Raw genomic sequence first — 21,075 nt, 5'->3', positions numbered from 1 at the left:
AACTGCAAGTTCAAGGGGGTGCCCCAAAAAACACCCTGAGGTTCGTCAAGCCGCTCAAAGAACTCACAGAACTCACGGAAAGCTGTTATACTCACGCTATGGTTTATTACAGAGAGAGGATACAGACGGAAACCAGCCAGGGGAAGAGACGCACGGGACGGGGTCCAGGGGGGTCCAAACTTGAGCTTCCAGACGTCCTCTCTGTGGAGCCGTGGACACATGAACTCCTCCTGGCAACCATGTGGGACATGCAGTATTGTCAACCAGGAAGCCCACCCAAGTTTTGAGTCCCGAATTTTTATTGGGGCTCCATCACATGGGCATAATGGACTGCCCATGTGGTTGATCTGACTCCAGCTCCTCCATAGTTGAGCTGACACCACAAGACCCAAAGCCCCCACCCTACATGGCATTATTGCTGTGGCTCAAATCACAGTTAGTTACTATCTGGCTGGCGTAAGGCCGCCAGGCAAACAAAGACACTCCTATCAGGCATGACATTCCAGGGGCTTAGAGGTCACCTCCCAGAGGCAGAGGTCAGACCTGTGTTTGGTCGGGCCTTTTGGAAGGGTGAGTCTTTTCCCTACACACTCCCTCGCTTTCTTCTTTTCCTTGGCTCTTGCTCTCACGATCCCGGCCGGAGCCTGGGTGTCTCCCTCAGGAGCAGTAGACTGGCCACCACTGCTCCTGGGGCCTGGTCCAATGCTACACGTGTCACCAAGCCCTTGCTCATCCAGAAATTCTAAATATTAGTGTGGCAACAGAGTGCTCATACTGTGAAAGCGCGAACACAAACAACTACCTGGTGTCTACACTTGATTTTCCTCCAATAAAACACCAAGGCCCTTGCTATGAGTGTGATAGGCATTAATGATCACCTCATGGCTATATATATTTTTTTTTAATCCGAGCAAAAACCCCTCCTGCAGTAAGGGATGAATGTGTCCCCGCTATAAACCCTCATAAAAAATGTACTTTTCCTTAGTTTTTAAATTTCTGAGTATTAGATAGTCCAGAACCAGAATTTCTGCCTTTTCCCAAATTACTTCTGCTGTTTACACATTGATCTCCCCCACTGTGTGGTACATCTTCCTAGAGCAGGGGCTCTGTTCTAGGGTTCTGCCTCCTGGAACCCTGCTTGGCACATAATAGGTGCTCAATTAATATAAAATCAACACATGTTTAAAGCAGCATGAATAAACTATCCTGTTAGTCTGAAATGCAAAAGAGTTCAAGCCTACAAATGAACATTTGAGTAATAAGACAAATGTGACATCCATTTATGTTTTCTAACACAGACATAAAATATAACTGGAAAGATATATAAATGATAACTATGTTTGCTTGTGGGGAGAACCAGGTAGCTGGGGGCAAGGCTGAAAAGAATACTTCCAACTGTATGGCCTTTTATACCTTTTTGAAGCATGTAATTGTAGATTCCAAATAATCTAATTTAAAAATTCTAGCAACAGGACAATGATTTGTAAATTCTTTATTTTGGCTAATATCAACTGCACTCATCACTACTATGGATTTATAATAGCTCAGAGAGAGGTACTCACTAGATATTCTGTTGTTATTAAACACTAAAAATTGGGAAGAGACCAGACGGGGTTTAGAATGGGGTAAGGAGAGGTGAAAAGAAGCTCCGGGAAGAACTTGAGCTCCTGCCCAACCCTGTTATCAGGAAATGAGTTCAGATCAAATCTAACATAAGTGTCAGCCTCTCCACAAAGGTTTTCAGAAAAAGGACCCATAATAATTATCCACTGGACACAAACATGTCCGTGTTTCTACAAGAGATCTCAATGACATGAAAGACCCAACTTAGGAACAATTATACAGAGCACCACGACAGAGCGGGGATCAGGCAGCCTGACATCAACTAAGATACTAGTGTGGACACAGTGATCTCTAGGGGCCAGTTCTCACTCACAAACATCGGTGTTGATTTATGGCATAAAGACGTTGTAGACGGTTCTCACGTAGATCTCATCAGGAGGTGGCTTCTTCTTGCTGCCAGGTTCAAGGAATTTCCTTATTGTGGGGACATTACTTACTTTCACGGAGTACTCCTGAAAATGGAAAACACAGAAGTTCAAGGTTGACCACTATGAAAATATCGTTGTTCAAAATGGCCATCTATCAAAGTTTGTTCAGAAAGGATTTACTACAGGGATCCAACCAGAACTGTAACCCAACATCTGTTTAGGGTCTGATCTCCTGGTACGATTATATATACTCTCTGCCAACAGGGGCTGGTATCTGGAACAGGCTTTATGCAAATCTCACGGTTCACACCAAAATGTGAATTTTTTTCAGAGGTAGCAATATTAAAAAGATACTTAGAATAGGATTATGATGCTTGCTTAAACAGAGAAAGAGAAAGGGAAAAGAAAAAAGACTTGGGAAGTACCTTAAAAATATTGATCTGCCCAGAGAAAATGCGTGAGTCATTTAAATAAAAGTGTTTTTAAAAAGTCATCAGATGGTACAATTTAGATTTTAAGATTCAGCTTTCTTGGACTTTTTCACTTCTAATAGCAAATGAATCCTCTCTCAGGCTATGTGTGAGAGATGGCCAGTTGTATCTTTTATAGCCTAGGGCTCAGATACCAGATATTTATGTAAACTAGAATGGAAGAAATAAATCATATTTTTCATTCATAGAGTTAAATCTTACCAACTCTCAGTAACTGAGAAAAAAGTCTATTTGAGCCTGGCCTGTGTGGCTCAGTGGTTGAGCTTTGACCTGTGAACCAGGAGGTCACTGCTCGATTCCCCCTTGGGGCAGGGTTGTGGGCTCGATCCCCAGTAGAGGGAGTGTAGGAGGCAGCCTACTGATGATTCTCTCTCATCACTAATGTTTCTATCTTTCTCCCTCTCCCTTTCTCTCTCTGAAATTAATAAAAACATTTTTGTTTAAAAAGTCTATTTGATCCAGTAAAAATTTTTAACTATATGAAGAAGTGTATATCCATTATATATAATTATTCTAATAAAATCTTTCAAAGTAGAGAGGTCATTTACTTTAAAAGCTAGTATTTATTAAATGTTGATTATAAACAAAGCACGGCCTTCATTAAGTATGCACACACATAAGCATACATGTTACTAATATTAACAAAAACTACTCTAATCATGTCAATGCTGTGTAAATATGACAATATTCTTTTTATTACTTATTTGAAATGTTTGTACTACCTAATTTTGAATATTATACCAATATTGAAAAGCTTGTTCCCTAGGATTTATCATTTAAAGATTTATGTGGGGTTAATACTTATTATGTGTAATAAAACTGTAGTGACTCTTGACTTTTTTAAACTCTTTAATTAATGTAGGAATGATCCTTCAGTTAAACTCAGATCTGGTGTTAGATTCTGAAGTCCTTTAATATGGATGCTTGATCTGATCAGGGATTAAAACTGTATTTACACAAAAGTGCTCGGGGCTTAATCACATGTCACTAGCATTATGGATGGGAAACACCAGTAGGTCCCTAGGCTACTTCAAGGACCTATTGGTATTCAAGTCAAATTAAACAATGTTCGTCTCTGTGCCTTCAAGAAGAAATGCACATATGGTTAAACTACAGAATGGCTATTTGCCTTGCTGAATATTTTTATTCTTATTTTCTGGATGTATGCATTAAACTGGTGGTTGTTGTCCTGATTAGTATATCAGAATGATACCTACTGGATTTGGAATTATTACTTTTTAAATATGTTTGTATTGATTTCAGAGAGGAAGGGAGAGGGAGAGAGAGATAGAAACATCAATGATGAGGGAGAATCATTGATCAGCTGCCTCCTGCATGCCCCCTACTGTGCATCCTAGGCAAGTGCCCTGACTGGGAGTTGAACCGTGACTGCCTGGTTCATAGGTCGATGCTCAACCACTGAGCCACACCTGCTGGGTGGAAAAATGATTTTTTAAAAGTATGTGTGTTACTCTTTGGAGATGAAGTGTATGTCTTCCCTGGCCTTTGACAACTTGGTCAAAGATGTGTCAATGTGGTCTATATCAGCGTTGACAATCTTTCCATAAAGGACCAATTAATAAATATTTTAGGCTTTACAGGCCATACATTATCTCTCACAGAACTACTCTGCCATGGTCGCACGGAAGTAGCGTAGGTAATGCATAAATGAATGGGTGTGGCTTTGTGCCAATAAAACTTATCTATGGACACTGAAATTTGAGCTTCATGTAATTTCACGTGTCATGAAATATTATTACTCTTTCGGCACTTTTTCCAACAATGTAAAAATGCAAAAGTCATTGTTAGCGCAAAAGCTGTACGAAATCAGGTGGCAGGCCTGATTTGGCCTGTGGTGGGGAGCTGTAGTTTGCCAACCCCCAGGGTAGAGGAAAACCCATCGGACTTGCAGATATTGGCTAAGGTTCCAGGCAAAACTCTAGGGACCAACTAGCTGGGCCATCTCGGCTGCTGACTTCTTTACTCTGGGTCTCTATTTCTTCACATGTATAGTGAAGGCTTTGGAAAAGGTTCGTTTTTTTAAAGCCCCTTTCTGCTTCAAAATTCTATCATCAATCCTGCCAGAATAACAGGGAGCAATAAGCTGAACCACACACAGGTCTTTCCTTGGAAAGTCTGGGAAGGGGAATGGTGGGAACTCTGAGATGATGTTCAGGGTGCCTCTTATTCACTCTCAGAACCCAGGCCTGGGCATTTCCAGTTTGACACATGACTTCTGAGACAGGGGGCCATGCCCTGGTGAGGAGACTGTTTTTGATGCTGATGCTCATGCCCTCCCTGTCAGTACGTTGAGCAAGAACAGCCGAGGAGCACCCTGTCTGTGCGATGACCTCTATGGCAAGTCCCTATTGGCTAACTCTAGGAATCGTCCCAAGAGTGTAGTTATGGAACAAAACTAAGATAAATGATCTTTCATCCTCAGTTCTGGGGAGTGGAAAAACAATTTCAAGCCTGTACCTTCATTTCATTTTACCAACTAGACTCTAAAAAAGTTACACACACACACACACACACACACACACACACAGCCAACCAACCAACAGACACCGAAGGCAGGCCTAAAAGTTCTGGGCCAGTCTTCTAAGATGTGCTTTTGTTTACCTGGAGGTGAGGAAATGAAGCCAGGATATTGGGGATTTTCTCCTCTAGAGCCAAAATGGTCTGGAGTAGAACCACGTCTGCAAGGCTCAGCTGATTGCCCACGAGGAACCTTTGTCCATGCTCCCTCAGGACCTGCAGGAGTAAGTGTTCTGCATTGGTCACAGAACTCTACACAGAGAGGCTGATGAAACTTTCGAACCAGCACCATATCTGAGAAGGGGTGACACTCTGGCCTTATCCTTTTGTCTCTTTATTAATAACATCAATTAAGAGGAAGCTCCTTATATCAGAACTAGAGGCCTGTTGCATGAAAAGATTCGTGCAATAGGCCTTCCCTTCCCCTGGCTGCCAGCACTGGTTTTCCTCCAGCACCCGGGACCCAGGCCTTCGCTCCGGCTGGAGCCGCCTTCAAGCCCTCACTGCTCCAGCTGGAGCCGCCTTCAGTCTTTGCTCTGCCGCTTCGCGCCTATGTATGCAAATTAACCGCCATCTTTGTTGGCAGTTAATTTGCATATCACTCTGATTAGCCAATGGTGGGCATAGCGAAGGTACGGTCAATTTGAATCTTTGTCTATTATTAGATAGGATGTGCGTGGACAAAAGGTATAGAAATTACAGCACCGTGAAATATCAGCTTTATATCAGAATGAAACACTGTAAAGGAAAAGGGCATATTAATTCTGGATTTATGCTTTCAAAGAATACATTGATTACATAAATATATCTACAGAAATTATGTAGCCCTCATGTATTCAGGAGGCTGGGGAAGGTGGGGAGCGCTGTAAGAAATGAGCTATAGATCCTCGCCAAGGAGTCTGATCTTGTTTGCCAGTGGTTTGTACAAACATCAGCACTCATTGTGATCAACTGGATGTCACTATAAAAAAGCAGGCTTCCTTGCAAAGCTTCAAAGCCAGAAAAAAATGAAAAGTGTGAGAGTTGATCTTGCTCCCATCTGAGATTACCATATAGGTGCAGAGTCATAGGAACCGCGGTAGAAGAGGGAAGATCCCGTTGGCAGAGAACTCTCAGATTCTCACGAGCGTGAGGATGTGTGTGTGGTGTGTATGACTGACAGGGACCCTGCACATGATTCCAAATCAAACAGCCAGTGCAGCCAGAGTGGGGGAGCACAATGAATGCGGCATTTGCAGTCCGAGGGCTGAGTCTCATTCCCAGCTCTCCTCCTCAGGCACCTCACTCCATCTCAGTGATTCTGCTTCATTATGTATAAAAGAGGGGTAACCATTTTTAGCTCATGTGTTGTGAGGAGCCCTGACATTATCGGCCACAGGGACATAAGAACCAGCAACAGCCTTTCCCCAAGGCACCTGCTCCTCCCATGTCACTCCACATTTCTGCATTAGCATATTTTACATTCACGAAGTGCCCGTGGGCAAGAGAGCATGAAAGCAAGTGGCAGAAACACCCAGGAAATACCTCCGCTTCTCAGATCTAATTCCATGAAGATGGCCAGAGGACGTTTGCCAAGTCCATATTTTTACATTGTCTTCTTTTGTGTGTTTTTTTACTTGAAACATTCAAACACAATTCCTCTCAGCTGAGAAAAAGGAGTTTGAAGTTCAGAAAAGCAGTAAGACCAGGTAAATTACAAGACAGAAAAAAGAGCAAATGGAAATAAATGCAGTGGTTCTTCTCTTCACATCAAACTGTTAAGTAGGATATCTGATACAACACCGTTCGGCAAACGTCTATGGCATGAAAGAGGGAAGAGATTAGGGAGTTTCTGCTTGTCTGTATCTTACACAGGGTGGGCACCGGGTGAACGTAAGGAACGATGACACACCATGTGGTGAGCCTAGATTTCCCCAGACTTCTGAATAATGTGGTCCCAGCGGGTCTGAAAGCTCCACGCCACCCTGGCTTTGTGCTCAGGGTTACTGTCAGCTCTCAGGGGTCCAACCGGCTTAGTCCAACGGGGCTCAGCCTCACACTGTCCTGAGCAGGAAGGGGCATTGGTGGCAGCTCGCTGGGGGTCTGGTTATGCTCTTTTCATAGGCTTCTCCGCCACCTACCTTTTCAAACACAGGGAAGTACCGAAGAATAGCCTTCTGGGCCATGCTAACCACTTCCTTCTGCTGATCATCTGGTTTCAGGAAAGGGTGCATGATAATCAGCTCCAGCAGATCCAGCGTCCCCTCCACATACATGTCAATCCTTAAAACGAAAAGGCAGGTTTCTAAGTTTCCCCTTCTTAGAACTCACCGGCTTCCACAACTAAGAATTCAGAGTGCTTTTTCCCCATAAGGCTCTGGAGTACCAAGAACATGTATCTACACCTGCCTCTTATGAGGAAAGATGCAAACAATTCTAGTTATAATTCAGAAAAGTCAGGAAGATCTGTACAAATCAGACGGCACAATAGCCATGATGGCCCTCTCTCCCCAGTCCCTACTCCTTCACTCTCACTCCAAACACATGCGCAGTGTGAGTGGAACGCCACATTTATAAAAAAAAAAAAAAAAAAAAGAGTGGATACCATTTCTGGAATGCTTGGTATGCATCAGGCATGGTGCTAAACACTCTGCAGCTGTGAGTTCACTGAATCCCCTGACATTACGAGGAATGTGCTGTCATTACCCCACTGCACAGGACACTCATCAGGACTCCAGCTTAACCACTGCCTGGGGCCATGCATCCGGGAGGTACAAGGACCAGGCTCTGAATTCAAATTCTAATTCAAGGCACAGTGTCCCAGGCCTCAGGTGTCGTCACAGCAGCTTCCTATTCCTAACACTCAATGGTAATAGGTTTGCAAGAAAAATAAAAAGTATTATCCAAGTATTTAAAGATGTTGAAACTTGCAACCACCACATTCCCGATATCAGCTCCACTATCTGAATTCAGTTCCTTTCTATCATTTTACTCGGATGCTCTGAACTGATTTCCCAACGGGTCTTCATGACCATTCCAGGCGTTCATTCCCTATCCACACTAGTGACCCCAGACATAGTGTAGACAGGGTGCTACAAGGACTGCAGATCAGCTAAGGCAGTGGTTGGCAGACTGCGACTCGCGAGCCACATGCGGCTCTTTGGCCCCCTGAGTGTGGCTCTTCCACAAAATACCACGTGCGGGCGCGCATGTACAGTGCGATTGAAACTTCGTGGCCCATGCGCAGAAGTCAGTATTTTGTGGAAGAGCCACACTCAGGGGGTCAAAGAGCCGCATGTGGCTCGCGAGCCGCAGTTTGCCGACCACTGAACCAAGGCATCAGTAAACTGACACGTGACAACACTCAAGAGGGGCCACATTACAGGGTTCTCTCCTTGAGGTCCCTGCCGAAGAGATTGTGCTTGTCCGCGATGTAGTGGAGAATGCTCCGGGTCTGCACCAACTTCATGCCGTCAATTTCAACCATTGGCACTTGCTGGAACAGCAGGTGGTTACCTGAGAAGGGAGCCCAGAGTTAGAGGTGATCTCTTCCCTGTCCCCTGACCCTTAAGAAAGTGCTTTGGGGAATGAAAAAGGACAGTGGGGCCAGACAGCCTTAGGAAATGGTATAAAACCCCCTGATGACAAATAGGTAACCTCAACTTCATTCGGGGGATCAGATTTAGCCACAAAAGAAGCCTGGCCCAGCCGGCGAGGTTCAGTGGTTGAGCGTCGACCCATGAACCAGGAGGTCACGGTTCGATTCCCAGTAGGGCATATGCCCGGGTTGCAGTCTCAATCCCCAGTGTGGGGTGTGCAGGAGGCAGCTGACCGATGATTCTCTCTCATCATTGATGTTTCTATCTCTCTTTCCCTCTCCCTTCCTTTCTGAAATCAGTACAAATATTTAAAAAGAAAAAGAAGCCTGAAAACTAGCTTTGTTCGAAACTTGCCCCTTTCATTTTCACCCCTGGGAAAACACCTCCCCCCAGTGACAAGGGGCTGGAAATGGAGTGAAGACATTTCTTCAGAGCTGAGCTGGCCGATAACAGTAGCTAGTAGCTGCACATGTCTAGTTTAAATTAATGAAAATTTGGCTCCTTAGTTACACTAGACACATTACCAGTGCTCAGTAGGAACAGAGGCCAGTGGCTCCTGCACTGGCCAGCGCAGAAGAGAACATTCCCATCCCTGCAGGATGTTCTTCTGACTGCACTGCCTGCGGCAGCCTGACCATGCCGCCTGAATCACCAACTGCCACTCAGGTCCATCCGTGGGCTTGTCTCTTTCACAGCCATAGACCACGGACTACCAAGTTAGCTGTCACCGGTCAAAATGTAACCCAGTACTTTCTCCAACAAACCTGCATCAAACACTTTCAAACCCCAGGGAGAGATGCAAGTACAGGGGCTCCACGGCTGGGAGCCTGTAGGGGTGGAGAGGCCATGAGCACTCAGCACATGCCTCGGGGTGCCAGGCAGTGTCGCCTGACAGGTGGCATTGCAGCCTGTACAGCTGGTCCCACGCAAGGGGTCCTGAGGTTGGGAGGGAGGCTGGGTATTTCTTAGGGGGCCTGGGGATGGAGAGGGTAGAGCTGACCAGGAGTTAATGCGGGCCTTTTATTGATTCCACTAGTGGCCTGGTGCACAAAATTTGTGCACATTGAAAGGAGATTAGAGGAAACATTTTAATATTGCTATTTGCCCTTTCTCTATAATAGAAGTGTCAGAGATGAAAGAGAATTAGTAAAATGTATATGAAAATCTTCCTCCTGTCAGAGTCTGGGGCACACCACAGGACCCAGAGTCAAGTCCCTGCCCACCCACGTGCACCTCAAAATCATGCAAGACCCAGACCTGGCCAGCCCGCCCCCCCCCCATTGGGCTAGATCCAGACCCAGCCGGTCTCACCCTTGTCAAGCCCTGCCAGGGGGGTGGGGAGGGTGGGGGGGCTTGCGCAGCCTCAGGTCCCCTGGCCTGGTGCTGGGGCAGGGGGCACAGCCTGAGGTCTCCCAGCCTGGGCCGGGGCTGGGGGCACGCCTTGAGGTCCCCCGTCAAGCCCCGCTGGGTGGGGGGCATGGCCTGAGGTCCCCTGTCAAGCCCCATGGCGGGGGGCAGCCTCAGGTCCCTGCTGATTGCTCGTTAAGGCTGTTATGGGAACTCAGCGTCCGCTGTGGGTGCCGCCATCTTTGTGGCGGAGTGATGGTCAATTTGCATATTCCCTATTTTTATTATATAGGATTTGTTTGGTATTCACTTTGGAAATGCAGCCCAGCATAAATGGGGACTTTTACCTGCATACCTTATGCAGGCCCCATGTCTCAGAGAATTTGGGGGAGGAGAAGGAGGCGGGACAAGGAAGATGAGGAGGGAAGGGCTGATGAAGATGGAGGAAGGGGGTAAAGGAACTTGGAGGAGGGCAGGGGGAGGAGAGAGGGCTGGAGAAGGGCTATGTGGATGGAACGAAGAACTGCTCTCTCACCAAAACCGGTTTGGCTCAATGGATAGAGCGTCGGCCTGCGGACTGAAGGGTCCCAGGTTCGATTCCGGTCAAGGGCATGTACCTGGGTTGCGGGCACATCCCCAGTAGGAGATGTGCAGGAGGCAGCTGATCGATGTCTCTCTCTCATCGATGTTTCTAACTCTCTATCTCTCTCCCTTCCTCTCTGTAAAAAATCAATAAAATATATTTAAAAAAAAAAAAAAAAAAAGAACTGCTCTCTCCCTTCAGCTCTTACAGAACACTGGATCAGAAGTGATTTCCTTAAAGTTTCAGTCATTATTCCCTCTTGCTGTTCTGGTTTAGGACACTGTCCTGAATGTTTAGTGTTGCAGGGTCTTGCCCTTTCACATAAATGTCAGCTCTTTTTAAAAACCGGCATTATCGAGTCATCTCCTCTCCTCACTCACCGTCCTGCAGCTTCTGCAGCTGTTCTTTCGTTTCCAAAAATTCTTCCTCGAACTAAATTGTAAAAAAGAAAAGGTACATGTCACTACAGGTTCAGGACTGCAAACTCCAAGTTAAACTGCTGCCAAGTCCCAGGGAAAGAGCACATGCTGTACCCACACCTTGGTTTCTAAAGATCACTGCACTGCGCGCTAAAGAGTCCAGGGCTCCTGGGAGAAATGGCGGATTCTGTCACATCAGGGAACAGAGGTGCTCACAGACTAAGAGCTGTGGCAAAGGCAAAGGCACTCAGGACCCTACCTGTGGGTCATTTCCTGGCCAAATCTGGGACAACTCAAGCATCAAAAACAGTGATGTCACTTAAAAAAAAACACCCTGTCCAGAATGATGATACTAAAAAGGGGGTGGGGGGAGAATTCATTGAGGGTTCTGCTATATATATAGCAGAATTAGTGCTAGTTATGCTAGTTAACGTATAATTATGGCTAATTAATAAAATTAGAAAAAGCTAATTTGCCACCGACAATGAAATTACTGGGCCATGGGCACAGACTATTCACACAATCTCAAATTATTCCCCACGCGTTACTTCATTATGACAAAGGAAGAGCGTTTCTTTGCAATGGAGAGATCCGGAGGTCTCACCATCTCACCAACCAACTGGTCAGACTTAGCTGCCCACTGGGGGACACTCTGAGCTGTCCTGTCCTTGCTGCTATAGACGGTTACAATAGCGCTGTGAAAACACTGCCCAAAACACTGAACCCGGAGGTGAAAACCAAGCACATCCAGAATGTGGGAATTCTGCAACATCAATGGCCTGGATTCTTTCAAAGAGTCAAGAACATGGGGGTGGGAAGGAAGCAGGTACTGTTCTAGATGAAAAGAGACTTAACAACCCAAAGCCTGATTCTTGATGCGATCATGGATGGGGCGGTACAGGGGACAGCTATAACTGCTACACAAATATATAAGAGATACATAGACATTTGGGGGACAGCAGGGATTGTATATTAGATATTGCAAAGTGAGCGTTACTTTACTTAGTTGTGACAATGATATTGTAGTTATTAGAACAGTTTATTCTCAGGAAGAAGATATGTGCTGATGTCTGCAACTTACTTTCAGAGGACTGAAGGAAGCAGAAGCAGAGAGGGAGGGAGGGAGAAAGCAAATGTGGTAAACTACTAACAAGTTTAATTGAAAGGTGTTAATTGTACTCTTACAGTTTTTCTGTAGGTTTGAATGCTTTCGAATTAAAAAGTTTGGGGCAGGGTGGAGAGAAATAGAGTGAAAACAAGTTCTTCTTCTCTTGACATTCTAAAATGTTTTAACACGACTTCATTTCAGGAAGAGGCCTCCTCCCACTGTGTCCCTGTGCTGCTCCCGATCAGCCGAGGGCGGGGGGAACTGACCTGCACAGAATCGGCAGCGCCCCCTCCTCTGTCTCAACCAGCTGACCTTGGGGGAAAACTGGGACATGGGGTGTAGAGGAGCTTCTGCTATTCGCCAGGGTCCCCGTGGTGTGAGGAGAGGGGCCTCAGTGCCCCTGCAGACAGACATTCTATCTGGTGCTCAGGCCAGCAGTGTTCTGGGCATTTGTCCAAACGCCCGGCTGGTCAGATATGGTGCTGGGGGTGCTCCCTCCACACGATTGCTCTCAGAACTTATGACCATGACCATTTAGAACACATGGGAAATATGGGAGGGGGCGTCCGACCCCAGGCCCATCTTCAGTAGCTTAGAGACTCCAGAATCGTACATTTTAGTTTTATTTCCGCCCCCCCCCCTCCCGCCACAGTATTTCATTGTTTATTTATCAAGAGAAACTCTTCCTTAGCTCAAATATTCATGTTTCATAGTTCAGGAACACAGGTCAGTGACAAACTTCCATGGAATTCAACCCAAAGAAATTCCTTACATTACAAGATCACTTTGCTCTGAAAGAAACCAGCCTTCCTTGTCTCCTCTAAATCTTCCATGGAATCACAGTTTCTGTAGAAATCTGCAGATGCCTTCTTTCTTGGTTCAGCCACCCAAACTAATAGGAAGCTGCAAGCCCTAGGGATACAATGATGGCTCCAACAATATGAAATCGCAGACGCTTGGCTAGAAGGCCATGCATCTGAGGTTTTGGCCAAGACGGGAAGACACGGTAGTTATATTCTCCCCCACACCAACGTCCTTCCTGAGAGAGAACTGGCTCCAGAATCTTGCATTTTAAAGACAAGCCCTTCCCAGTGGTTCTGGTCCTGGTTTGGGATTTCTGGAACACGTACGGTGTGCACTCTCACTAGAGCAGTGGTTGGCAAACCGTGGCTCGCGAGCCACATGCGGCTCTTTGGCCCCTTGAGTGTGGCTCTTCCACAAAATACCACGTGCAGGCACGCACATACAGTGCGATTGAAACTTCGTGGCGATTGAAACATACCTCAATCAGATTGAGGACGTTTTTAGCAAAGGCCAGCTTAGGAGTACCCTGATTAAGTTAATAACAATGTACCTACCTATATAGTTTAAGTTTAAAAAATTTGGCTCTCAAAAGAAATTTCAGTCGTGGTACTGTTGATATTTGGCTCTGCTGACTAATGAGTTTGCCGACCACTGGCCTAGAGGAACTGGCTCACGTCAAGCTCTGTACAACTACCAGCCAGTAAGAAGGAAATGGCACTGGAGGGGAGATGAGAGGGTGGGACAGAGAGGGAAGGAAAAAATCAGGTCGAGCTTGGAAGGACCTGGGCAACTCTAGTCCAATTACTGCCGGGGGCTGGGTTTCCATCTACAGTCAGTTGTCTCTGCTCCCGAACGTCAGAGAACTGCCCTTCCCCCACCACAGCACTCACTGTTCCACACTCTCTCAGTTCTTCAAGTGAATTATCACAAGTCCTGCATTAGGAGCTCGTAGCCCTTAAGTCTTCTCTTTTATGTGTGTTGATTCCCCTCTGAACAAGGGGATCTGGCTGGAATCTGGGCTGGGGGCGGGAGTCTTCAGGCAAGTGGAGCCCTGGCAGTGGAGAAGCAACATCCAGCACAGAGCAACACCCAAGGACTTGGACCAGTGACTGAGATGGAGGGTGCTGACTCCTGAGTGAGGACCTGCTGCCTTTCAGCAGGTTGCTACCTGTTTACTCCGATGTGTGCGCTGTACCCAGCGGACTCAGCCGGATACTGTGACACTGGGACTCACAAACTCATCCACTGGCTGCCAGCCCATCCCTCCCGATTGTTTTGATCTGTATGACCACAAACTTAGCTAAAAATGTCCTTTGGCAAAGACATGGAGGGAGCTCTCCCAAATATCACCTTTTGGGAATTGCTGCTGTAAGCCATGTGGTCAGCCCCAGTGAGGGAGGCCAATCAAGCTCCTTCCACCCTGGTCAGAGGGGCGAGCCTAAGAGCCACGCTGGGCTAATTATTCCGTCCCATCTACCTGCCCACTGCCATTGGTCTAGGATAGGTAGGTCACGTGACCTGTGTTCTTGTTTTGTTGAATTCATTGAGGGTTGGGTCTCCATCAATGAAACCAAGAATCCTGACTCATAGGAGAACAGGAGGGGCAAGGTACAATGAAGATTAGGAAGAGAGAGGATGTGATGAAGGATTATACTACATACACATATACTAGTAGACATCAATCTCAAAACTTATTACATAAACCAGAATTGTAAATTCAGAAGCATACAGGGTTAGACAGATGACATAAACAGACCAGCTTCAGGTGATGGGACCAAGAATTTGTTCACTCTCCCTCTTAACACAATTAGAAAATTCATCCTGAGACAACAGGGACTGAGGGGGACTGTGCTTCAAGGGCCCAGCTGCAGTGGCAGTCCTTGCTCAGGCTCAGCAATGCTGCCTGTGCAAATGAGGGCCCAGTGTCATTAAATCTTCCAGTTTCTCAAAAGAAGTCAGAAACCAGCATCTACTTATATAAAAACCATGGGTGGTGTTCATCACAACCTGAATCACCTTGACCAAGCAGAAGGAAGTCAGTCCTGCAGGGGTTGTCGTGGCAATGGCTGCGCCCTCCCCTGAGCTGTTTCCTGGAGCTGTTTCCAGTGAAGGCGGGGTTTGAGGCAGGAACCCACCCTCGGAGCGTGGACCCACTGAATCCTGGGTCATTTTGCCAAGAGCGGAGCCCTCCCCAGCTGTTTCCCGTGTGGCCTGAGGGAAGAACCCACCCTCAGAGCACCAGGAAAACCCAGCAGCAGTCAGTCCTGGGTTGCTGAGGTGGAGGCCACGGTGTGGTAGAACTCTGGGTCTGGCCCAACAGAGGGCATGGCCGATCTTCAAACCAGACCCTGACAGTAGAAAGGAGGGAGCCCCATTCCTCACAGAATCTGCTGTTGGATAGCTTCCTGTCAGTGGCCTGCCAGCCAGGAACCCCATTCTCCTGCACCCCCCTGACAGGAGGGAGGAGGGAGCCCCTTTCCTCACGGAATCAGCTCCTTTTGTTACTGTTTATTTATTAATAAATTCATATATTATTTACATATACATTTTACTAATTTCCTTTCATCTCTCTCACTTCTATTATAGAGAAAGCACAAATAGCAATATTAAAATATCTCTGCTAATTAATTCCCTTTTTAAAAAATATATTTTATTGATTTTTTACAGAGAGGAAGGGAGAGGGATAGTTAGAAACATCGATGAGAGAGAAACATCGATCAGCTGCCTCCTGCACACTCCCCACTGGGGATGTGCCCGCAACCAAGGTACATGCCCTTGACTGGAATCGAACCCGGGACCCTTCAGTCTGCAGGCTGACGCTCTATCCACTGAGCCAAACCAGTTAGGGCAATTAATTCCCTTTTAATGTGTAAGAATTTCATGCACTGGGCTACTAGTTGTATATAAAACTAATATCAACTAATTTAGAAAACTGTAAGACACAGTGTGAGAGTTATAATGGTGTACAAAGAAGGCAAAACCCCAAACTCAAGGACCTTTATTTGTCATCTTTGGAGGTTGCCAGGGTAACAGTTCATTATTCTGAAAATTGATGGAGAACGAATCAAGCATTTATCTTGCCTTTCCTGTATGAGCTGCACTCGGAAGTAACTAAATCATTAACGAGTGAGAAAATTCTCTTTATAAGACAACCATGTTAATAAATTCAGATGAAACGAAATAGAAAAATCGTCATTTTGTAATCCCCAGCAATGGTGAAGGTCAACAGCTGCTAAAACCACTATCTGAGTGGGTAAGGGGGGAACTTGATAACGTGTGGATCAGGCTGACGCCACTGGAACACACTGATCAAGCTCTGCATGGTTGAAAGGAGACAGTCAGAAATCATGCTCCCTGGTGGCATACAACAGAAATATGTCCACAGTATCCTTCTGTTGGAGTCTGGCAGGGGGAAACACACACACATAAATATGGAAAGAAAAAAAGGAGCCTGGATTTGATCACAGCTCTGGATCCAACTAGCCATTTGCAGGAAATACAAAAAATAAGAGGAACATGTTTCAATGAGGGTAAGTCAGCTAAATGCAGAATGGGGGCGATTTTACAGGGCAGTTCTTCCACAAATAAATGGCATGAAACAAATGAAGATACTTAGCAACCAGATCTTGGCTGTTAATACCATCCTATATAATAAAAGCCTAATATGCAAAGTGTCCCCTTGACCAGGAGTTCGACCAGGAGTTCGACCAGGGGGCGGGGCCGGCTGGCCAACCGCCCTCGGCCCTTCCCCCTGGCCAGCCCCGTCCCAGCCAGCAGTGGCAGGCAGCAGGGGGGTTGGGGGAGGGAGGGAGACTCTGGCCGGCAGCCGCTAGGGGCCCTACCAGTGCATGAATTTCATGCACTGGGCCTCTAGTTTTCAAATAAAAGGGACCAGAGCTCCTTGGAGAAAAACCTGGTTCTAGGGCCAGGGCTAGGAAAATATAAGAGCCTGGAGCATCTTGTTGTCAGAAAGTAAGAAACTGATGAAGGGGGAGGAAAAAAGAAAAGGGAGTGGGGCTATGTGGAAAGGACACAAGTCCCAATGGCCAAAAATGGGACAATTTGTGCAACAAAGTAAAATATTACTGGATTATAACCCAAAGTGAAAAAATAAATATGCTTAAGTTCATGCTGATATTAACAAATGACTGAATAAATAATTAAGTGGAGGGAAAAGACAAACTCCCTTACATAAGAATTCTAAATGGAGATACTCCCAGGAAGAGGAACTTAATTCCCACCCTTTTGAGTGTGGGCTAAAAATGATGCACTTCTAAAGAAAAGAGGGGAAATGGTCATTTTACAAGGAAGCTGGCAGAACCTCCTTCACCAAGTAGCCAAGGCTAACAGCACCAGTGAGAAATCATGTTAATATCATGTAATCCCTAATGTGATGCAATGGAAAGGGCACTTCTTCCCCTGAACCCCAGTCTAATCATGAGAAAAATATCAGACATCCGGTTTGGGTATCAAACTGGAGGATTTTCCAAAAAACCGGACCAATTCTTTTCAAAACTGTCAAGGTCATGAAATAAAGGAAAGACGGAGACACTGTCACAGGTGGATGGAGACTAAGAAAACATAGGACTCAATACAATGCTGGATCCTGGAACAGTAGAAAGGACATTAGTGGAAACACGAACTAAATTCAAGTAGTCTGTAGTTTAGTCATGCATCAGTGTTGGTTTCTTAGTTGTGTCGTGGTTATGTAAGATGTTATCAGTAAGGGAACCTGAGTGATGGTTATAAAGGAATGCTCAGCACTATCTTTATACCTGCTATAAATCTAAAATTTCTCCCAACTAGTTTATTTTTTGAAATGCAAAGGAAACTGCTAAAGATTTTTTAAAATACTGAAGGAAATAGAACCAAATGCACGTGTGGGCCTGATTAAGATCCAGACTGGAATAAACTAACTATAAAAAAAAAAAGACCAGTTTGAGACAATGAGGCTGAGTACTAGATAATAATAAAGAATTGTTAGTTTTGTAAGGTGTAATAATGGTATTGTGGTCATGTTTTAAAATCCTCCTCTTTTAGAGGTAAAAACTGATGATGTGACACGATGCTTAGATTTTGCTTTAAAATACTCCCAAAAAACAAGGGAGGGGAGGAGGTAGATAAAACAAGATTAGCATAAAGTTGATGATTTTAAAAAAAATTTTTATTGGATTTATTGGGGTGACATTGGTTGATAAAATTATATAGGTTTCAGGTGTACAACTGTATAATACATCATCTGCATATTATATTGTGTGCTCACCACCCAAAGTCAAGTCTCCTTCCGTCACCATTTATTTCCCCCTTTACTTTATTGTACCACCCCCTAACCCCCTTTTCCCTTTGATAATCACCAAATAAAGTTAACCGATTCTTGAGGCTGGGTGAACGGTACATAGAATTCATGGCAATGTCCTCTCTGCCTTTGTTCCTACCTGAAAATTCCTGTAAGAAGCTAAAAGAACAGAACAAAAACACTGTGCAGACAAGAAATTTCCCGGGACCTCATATAATTAACAGAAATCTGGGAGTCGTTGGCAAATGTCAGGTTCATTCCTTTTCTCCTTACTAATAAATATTTATTGGTGGTAGATCAGAAGCCAATGATTAAGTAAAAGCAAAATAGAAACCCATCCACTACATACCATTTATACAGGGGGAAAAAGATGGAAAGGAAGGAATCCTCTGAGGGACAGGACTACCTCAGGGCTCCCCCGTGTACGTTCTCCTCTAAAGTCTCAAAGGTGTAAGACAAATCTGTGAAGAAACAGCATAGAAGGTACCTCGACTCCAGCGGCAGCCAAAACCCATCGCACGGTTTCCATCCGGCCTCTCCCGTTGGGGTAGTGAAGCTTGGGCTTCTTCTCCGCCATGGCGGTCTTTCAGGCTTTCTGAAAAACACACGCAGCATCTCATTCGTGTCCTCAACCCAGTGCTGGGGGCTCAATGAGTATTCACGACCGGGGCACAGGAAACTGGCTTATTTTTACTGCGTTTCCCTTTCCCCTCACTCATTAAAACCTTCCACCATTTTAAAACCTTAAAACAAAATACCTCGGCTCTCATATTGTTTCTATGATTTCTTTGGATCTTGGGAAGATGGGGCCGTTGGTAGTCAAGACATCTGTGCTAACACCGTATTTCACACATTCAAATCATCTTATACTTTGAGCTTGGAAATCTTAAGATTTCCCAAATTCGGCCCGCAGAGGCCAGACACGGAGGGTCGCCGAGAATTCTACACCCACTGGCACCTCTGCAAAGAAGTCGTACTTTCACACGCACCATCATATTTGATTATCACAGAAACTGGAAGGTGGACAGGCCGAGCATTGCAACATGTGCGTCCATCGTCACGCCTGCGGTAGCTGCCCCGGGTCCAGCACCTCCCCCGCCCCCGCTGGGAGGTGAGCCTTGGCCCCATTGAGTGCGGCCAGGCCACCCAGGCTGGACTCGGGTACCCCGCGTGCCCGCTCGGCCCAGGCTGGGCCACAGCGGCCACCTCGCCCCGCCCGGGGAGGATCCGAGCCCAGTTTCTTTCGTCAGTGGATCCAGACTCCCCAGAGCTAGTTAATAAAAATACGCACACTGAGCCAAGGGTGACCCCAACTGCAGTCAGGGGGCCCACATCTACCAAGGCGAAGGCGGGGCGGGAAGGACAAGAGGGGGGAGGGAGACAAGAGAAGGGTTGGGGGATCGAGGGATGGATGGTGGAATAATCGAGTTCGGAGCCGAGAGAACAGAGAGAAGGATAAACAAAAAGAAGGAAAAAGACGGGTGGGGGCGACAGGAGGGACACAGACCTGGAGCCCGCTACCAGCACCCGGAGTAGCACAAAGCGCACTGCGCGCAGCCAGCAGCGGGGCGGGACCAGCTGGCTGGGGGGAGGCGCTACCGGTGGGCGAGGCTCCGGGAAGATTTCACCAATCGAAAAGGCAATGTTTAGCATGCTCCCACCCATCTGCAAGGCATTCTGGATAATACAAAACAGGTCGAATTCAAGCCAGTTTTAACATTAATTTTAGCATTTTGAGAGATTAAATGTGATTTACAGTGTTATTTAGATTTGAACTTTAATGAATAATTCTTATTAGAGCTCCGGTAGGGCAAAATTCTCGTCCTATGTGTAAAGCCAAAATTCTGGCCAGGTTTATATAGCCCGTGCGCAGCAGTGGCTTTCGGATGTGAGGGCGATCTGGCTGCGACATCTGTCACCCCATTGATCGCCAGGGTTGATTCGGCTGATCTGGCTGGCTAGGCGGGTGTCCCCCTCCTCCCTCACCGATCCATGTGCGTCCCTCCCGAAGCTGCGCGCTCGGTCGAAGAGGACGACCTTCCCCCCCGAGGAGAGGACCGGTCTTCGGTCAAGGGTATACGAGTAGCTGCGCTCCCCTGCTAGAACCTCCAAACAAGCTCTCAAGGTCCATTTGTAGGAGAACGTAGGGTAGTCAAGCTTCCAAGACTCCAGACACATCCAAATGAGGCGCTGCACGTGGCAGTCTGCCTTCCTTTTCTAATTTGCAACAATTCATCCATTATATGTGTGCGAAATTTAAAGTTACCTGTTTTTTTGTTTGACTAGACGTTTTAGATTATTATTTTCACCCAGAAATGTGTGAATTCAAGTAGCACCCTGAGTTTGAAGAAGGTAGGTAAGGAAAGGTGAGAGAGATATTAAGGAGGTGTAAGGTGAAGGAGATGAGTTGGGGAAGGGAGAAAGAAAAAAATTTAAAATGACACCCCCGCGCCCCCAACATACAAAAACACATTTCCTTTTCCACTTCCCTTGCCTATTTTTCATCATATTTATTGTCATCTAATATATATTTTTTATTTTGTTGCCTCTAGATTTGATAGAATTCCATGAGGTTAGGAATTTTCACATTTTTAACAACATACTTTTGTACTAGTATATCTTGCTCCTAGAATAATGCTGAACACAGAGTAGGAATATTTACTGAATGAAGGATGCCTTGGTTCCTAGCTCCATAAGCCTGGTGAGGGAAACAATGAGCAGATTTGACTTTCATTCCTATGAGCCATCCAATTGGTAATGTCCACTAGACAATTGTATAGGCCAGTGATGACTGAGAAGGGAGGACTGGCATGGATCAAACTGGCAGCAAAAGGGTGAGCTTATCTAGAGAAAGCACGTAAAACAAGAAATAAAGCAAATCAAGAATAGCTGGCAGCCTAAGAGTCAGAAAAGTCACTTT

The 21,075-nt window shown here is 45.9% G+C and overlaps 1 protein-coding gene across 2 annotated transcripts; it reads right to left on the bottom strand.

Annotated features, from left to right (window-relative positions):
- Nucleotides 1–80: 80 nt before the first annotated feature.
- Nucleotides 81–19,733, bottom strand: GSTA4 (glutathione S-transferase alpha 4). Of its 2 annotated transcripts, none has more exons than XM_070418415.1 (8): nt 19,663–19,733; nt 18,643–18,750; nt 10,909–10,960; nt 8,383–8,515; nt 7,141–7,282; nt 5,105–5,236; nt 1,937–2,075; nt 81–230 (listed from the first exon to the last, which is right to left on the bottom strand). In XM_070418415.1, the coding sequence occupies exons 2-7, from the start codon at nt 18,730–18,732 to the stop codon at nt 1,953–1,955; spliced, it is 672 nt and encodes a 223-aa protein (XP_070274516.1). In that variant the 5' UTR covers nt 18,733–18,750; nt 19,663–19,733; the 3' UTR covers nt 81–230; nt 1,937–1,952. The 2 variants fall into 2 exon arrangements, with proteins under 2 accessions (XP_070274516.1, XP_070274517.1); XM_070418416.1 differs by lacking the exon at nt 19,663–19,733 and adding an exon at nt 19,145–19,168.
- Between the last annotated feature and the right edge of the window lie 1,342 nt (nt 19,734–21,075).

Source organism: Myotis yumanensis, unplaced genomic scaffold, assembly GCF_028538775.1.
Source record: "Myotis yumanensis isolate MYYU_CA2020_CCGP unplaced genomic scaffold, mMyoYum1.0.hap1 SCAF_6, whole genome shotgun sequence".
NCBI classification, from domain to species: domain Eukaryota; kingdom Metazoa; phylum Chordata; class Mammalia; order Chiroptera; family Vespertilionidae; genus Myotis; species Myotis yumanensis.
This window is presented reverse-complemented; position numbering and strand designations above follow the sequence as displayed.

Excerpts from the sequence above, each read along its gene's own strand:
- GSTA4 (XM_070418415.1), bottom strand. The coding sequence starts at position 18,732 with ATGGCGGAGAAGAAGCCCAAGCTTCACTACCCCAACGGGAGAGGCCGG. Across the intron at positions 10,961-18,642 it reads TGGCTGCCGCTGGAGTCGAG|TTCGAGGAAGAATTTTTGGA; the intron begins GTACCTTCTATG and ends TTTACAATTTAG. Across the intron at positions 8,516-10,908 it reads GCTGCAGAAGCTGCAGGACG|GTAACCACCTGCTGTTCCAG; the intron begins GTGAGTGAGGAG and ends CTCCCTTCTCAG.